The sequence below is a fragment of the Piliocolobus tephrosceles genome, chromosome 21 (assembly GCF_002776525.5).
Source record: "Piliocolobus tephrosceles isolate RC106 chromosome 21, ASM277652v3, whole genome shotgun sequence".
Classification (NCBI taxonomy): domain Eukaryota; kingdom Metazoa; phylum Chordata; class Mammalia; order Primates; family Cercopithecidae; genus Piliocolobus; species Piliocolobus tephrosceles.
Window position 1 is genome coordinate 14,186,343 of NC_045454.1, and position 4,632 is coordinate 14,190,974.

A 4,632-nucleotide genomic window follows, 5' to 3' on the forward strand; every position below is an offset into this window, starting at 1 on the left:
CCTTCTCTCTCTCCCTCCCCCCTCCCCTCTCTCCCCTCCCCTCCCCCTCCCTTCCCCTTCCCTTCCCTCCCTTCCTTTCTTCCTCTTTTTTTGCTTGTTCTTTGAGACAGGGTCTCACTCTGTTGCCGAGGCTGAAGTGCAGTGGCATGATCATAACTCACCGCAGCCTCCATCCCCTGGGCTCAAGTGATCCTCTCATCTCAGCCTCCCAAGTAGCTGGGACTACAGCTTTTTTGTTTTGTTTGTAGAGGCAGAGTTTTGGTATGTTGTCCAGGCTGGTCTGGAACTCCTGGGCTCAAGCTATCCTCTTTCCTTGGCTTCCCAAGCTGTTGAGATTACAGGCATGAGCCACCGCACCTGGCCCTGAGAACTGCTGCTTTCTCTAGGTGGTAGTGAAAGTGGCACCCACTGCAAGGTGGCAGGTCACCTATTGGAGAATTCCAGTCCTGGGCCCAGGAGCTGGAAGTCTCACTCCGTCTTCTCTTTCCTCAGAACCGAAAAACCAAAGCTATATGGTAAGAGGCTGTGTAACCGCCTCAATGTGCCAACGTGCCCACCTGAGTGATGCCTTCAGCATGAACCACATCAATGTCTCCTGCTGTACTGAAAGTGGCTGTAACCACCCAGACCTGGATGTCCATTACCGCAAGGGGGCCGCTCCCCAGCCTGGCCCTGGCCATCTCAGCCTCACCATCACCCTGCTGATGACTGCCAGACTGTGGGGAGGCACTCTCCTCTGGACCTAAACCTGAAACCCCCACCCCCCCTCTGCCCTGGCTGGATCCAGGGGACCCCTTGCCCTTCCCTTGGCTCCAGCCCTACAGACTTGCTGTGTGACCTCAGGCCAGTGTGCTGACCTCTCTGAGCCTCAGTTTTCCCAGCTGTGAAAACACCTATCACAAAGTTGTGTGAAGCAGAAGAGAAAAGCTGGAGGAAGGCCGTGGGCCAATGGGAGAGCTCTTGTTATTATTAATATTATTGCCGCTGTTGTGTTGTCATTGTTATTAATTAATATTCATATTATTTATTTTATACTTAAATAAAGATTTTGTACCAGTGAACAAGGCCAGGTCTGCCCTTCTTTGTAGTGTCTATCTTTGGGAGGAAAAATGGTGGGGGACACCTTTCCACAGGCTCCTGGAATCAGGGGTCATGTTTGAGGCCCCTGCCTACCTTGGAAGTCCTTGTGGGGGTTGCCTCCACATCTATTTCTGGACTCCAAATGCTGACAGAGCATGAGCATCGCCATCTTGAACAAACACCACCATTCTTAGAGCCCCTTGATTAAAAATCGGCTAAATCCAGCCCCAAAACATCAGCCTAATGGCTAATGTCAGCATAACCAGAAACATTCCAACTCTAAGATAAACCCCTTTCTGACCAAAAACATGCCAACCCCCAGATAGCCTCCCCCCCAACCAGAGACTTTCTAACCCCGTGATAAACTTTTCCTCACATAAAAACATTCCGGACCTACGATAAGCACCCCTTTCCAAAACCCTTAAATATCCTTAGTCTGAAAAAAAAAAGGGGGGGCGGGGTGCTCTCTAACCTAGCTCAGCCAAAAGCCCCTCTGAGGTTTGTTTTCTCTAAAATAAACCTGTCCTTCACTGTCAAGCCACATTTCGTGTTTCTTTCCTGTTTTGTTTTCTTTTTCTTCTTTTTGAGATGAAGTTTCACTCTTGTTGCCCAGGCTAAAGTGCAATGACACAATCTCGGCTCACCACAACCTCTGCTTCCTAGTTCAAGCGATTCTCCTGCCTCAGCCTCCCAAGTAGGTGGTATTACAGGCATGCACCACCATACCTGGCTAATTTTGTATTTTTAGTAGAGACAGGGTTTCTCCATGTTGGTCAGGCTGGTCTCAAACTCCCGACCTCAGATGATCTGCCCACCTCGGCCTCCCAAAGTGCTAGGATTACAGGCATGAGCCACGGCGCCTGACCTCCTCTTTCTTTAATTCTTACAAATGCAACCTTCCAGCTCACACACTGAACACTAACCTTCTAGTCTTCTCCTAAACTTCAAAGATTGCAACTATTTTGTTGTTCTAAGGAGACATCCCCACATTTCCCAGTGTACTTTGGGACAGGAGACGGATAGAAGATAATCTGATGGCCAGAATTCCCTGCATGCACTGCAGTGAGGAATAAGGACAGGAGTGCACTTCCCCTGATGTGCTGGGGAGGGGATAAAGGTTGGGCTCTATTTCCCAGGATGCCTCAGGACTGTCAGAAAAAGAGACAGAACTACCATTTCAATGGTACTCTAGGAGCACAACATTGAAAAATTCATGTTTCTTCCCATCATTTGCTAAGGCAACCCATGGAGACAAAAATTACATTCCCCATCGAGCCTTGTGGCTAATGAAGAAAAAAAATAAGACATCTTCAGCTGGCTGTGGTGGCTCACACCTGTAATCCCAGCACTTTGAGAGGCCAAGGTGGGCAGATCACTTGAGGTCAGGAGTTTCAGACCAGCCTGGCCAATATGGCAAAACCCCGTCTCTACCAAAATTACAAAAATTAACCGGGTAAGGTGGTGGGTGCCTGTAATTCCAGCTACTTGGAAGGCTGAGGCAGGAGAAGCGCTTGAACCCAGGAGGAGGAGGTTGCAGTGAACCAAGATCACACCACAGCATGACACAGGGAGACCCTACCCCATCTCAAAAAAAAAAAAAAAAGAAAAGAAAAAGACATCTTCCCTGGTATTTGGGGGCAGGTGAGGGACAAGGTCCTTGTTTAGGGCTTTCTCTAATCACATATCACCACCTGTCATTGTGGTGGCTTAAAGAGGTGAGGTCTGTACTTCTGCCTCTTGAATACAAGTGACTCTGTGACTGCTTTGACCAGTAGAATGTGGTAGAAGTTTTGCTGTGCTATGTTCTGGAATCAAGCTTTAAGAAACTGTCATTTCTCACTTTCTGAATCTTAGAACGCTTACTCTGGGGAAACTGGTTGCCACGTAAAAGTACTACTGCCCTGAGACCGCCATGCTGTAAGGAAGCCCAGGCTACTCACGTATAAATGCCATGTGGAGATACAGCCCCAGATGTTTCAGCCATCTCAGCCCAGGCACCAGACAAGTGGGTGAAGAAGCCACCTTGGACATGTAGCCCCAGCAGATGTGATATAGAGAAGAACCAGGAAACTCAGCTATATTAGTTTCCTAGGGCGGCCTGTGATAAATTATTACAAACTTTATAAACTAACACATTGTGTGCCCATATCAAAACATCACGGAAGGACAGGCACAGTGGCTCACGCCTGTAGTCCTAGCACTTTGGGAGGGTGAGAAAGGAAGATCTCTTGAGCTCAGGAGTTCAAGATCAGCCTGTGGAACACAGTGAGACCTCATCTCTACTTTAAAAAAAAAAAAAAAATTTGGCTGGATGTGGTGGGGCATGCCTGTAGTCGTAGCTACATGGGAGGCTGAGTCAGAAGGATCACTTGAGCCCAGGAGGTCAAGGATGCAGTGAGCCATGATCTCACCACTGCACTCCAGCCTGGGCAACAGAGCCAGACTCTGTCTCAAAAACACTAAAACCCAAAACCACGTTACATATGTCCTATAAATATACACAACTATTATGTATCCATAATAATTAAAAATAAAAAATTTAAGGTCTCTTGCTGCAGCAACGCGAGTGGGAGCACCGGGATCCCGGGCTCGGAACCCGACTACACGGATTGTTTTAAGAAAATGGCAGACAAACCAGACATGGGGGAAATCGCCAGCTTCGATAAGGCCAAGCTGAAGAAAACAGAGACGCAGGAGAAGAACACCCTGCCGACCAAAGAGACCATTGAGCAGGAGAAGCGGAGTGAAATTTCCTAGAATCCTGGAGGATTTCCTACCCCTGTCATCTTCGAGACCCCAGTCATGATGTGGAGGAAGAGCCACCTGCAAGATGGACACGAGCCACAAGCTGCACTGTGAACCTGGGCACTCCGCGCCGATGCCACCGGCCTGTGGGTCTCTGAAGGGACCCCCCCCCAATCGGACTGCCAAATTCTCCGGTTTGCCCTGGAATATTATAGAAAATTATTTGTATGAATAATGAAAATAAAACACACTTCGTGGCAAAAAAAAATAAAATAAAATAATAAAAAATTTAAAACACACACACATAAATCTTACAAACGAGGTGGCTTAAAACCACAGAAACTCAGCCAGGCACAGTGGCTCATGCCTGTAATCCCAGCACTTTGGGAGGCTGAGGCAGGCAGATCACAAGGTCAGGCGATCGAGACCATCCTGGCTAACATGATGAAACCCTGTTTCTAGTAAAAATACAAAAAATTAACCGGGCATGGTGGCGGGCACCTGTAGTCCCAGCTACTCAGGAGGATGAGGCAGGAGAATGGCGTGAACCCGGGAGGCGGAGCTTGCAGTGAGCCGAGATCACGCCACTACACTCCAGCCTGGGAAACAGAGTGAGACTCTGTTTCAAAAGAAAAAAAAAAAAAACACAGAAACTTAGGCCAGGTGTGGTGGCTCACACCTGTAAACCTAGCACTTTGGGAGGCCAAGTCAGGCATATCACTTGATGCCAAGAATTTGAGACCAGCTTAGCCAACACAGTGAAACCCTGTCTCTACTAAAAGTACAAAAAAAAAAAAAAAAAAAAAA

General features: G+C 47.9%; 2 protein-coding genes across 3 annotated transcripts in view; both read left to right on the forward strand.

Annotated features, from left to right (window-relative positions):
• Positions 1-3,392, forward strand: part of PLAUR (plasminogen activator, urokinase receptor) — a 25,611-nt gene extending 22,219 nt beyond the window's left edge. The window contains exon 7 of one of the 2 annotated variants that reach the window (XM_023190564.2): positions 2,935-3,392. In XM_023190564.2, the coding sequence (XP_023046332.1) occupies positions 2,935-3,026 (92 nt within the window). In that variant the 3' untranslated portion in view covers positions 3,027-3,392. Of the gene's footprint in view, positions 1-492; positions 1,062-2,934 lie in introns of those variants that run through there. The other variant, XM_023190563.3, reaches the window with a different exon arrangement.
• Positions 3,393-3,618: 226 nt separating this feature from the next.
• LOC111525245 (thymosin beta-10) lies at positions 3,619-4,093 on the forward strand. Its single transcript, XM_023190556.2, has one exon. It carries the CDS (start codon positions 3,703-3,705, stop codon positions 3,835-3,837), a length of 135 nt encoding a protein of 44 aa, XP_023046324.1. The 5' UTR covers positions 3,619-3,702; the 3' UTR covers positions 3,838-4,093.
• The last annotated feature ends 539 nt before the right edge of the window (positions 4,094-4,632 follow it).

What these genes read in the sequence shown, in the direction of transcription:
- LOC111525245 (XM_023190556.2), top strand. Translation starts at nt 3,703, where the DNA reads ATGGCAGACAAACCAGACATGGGGGAAATCGCCAGCTTCGATAAGGCC.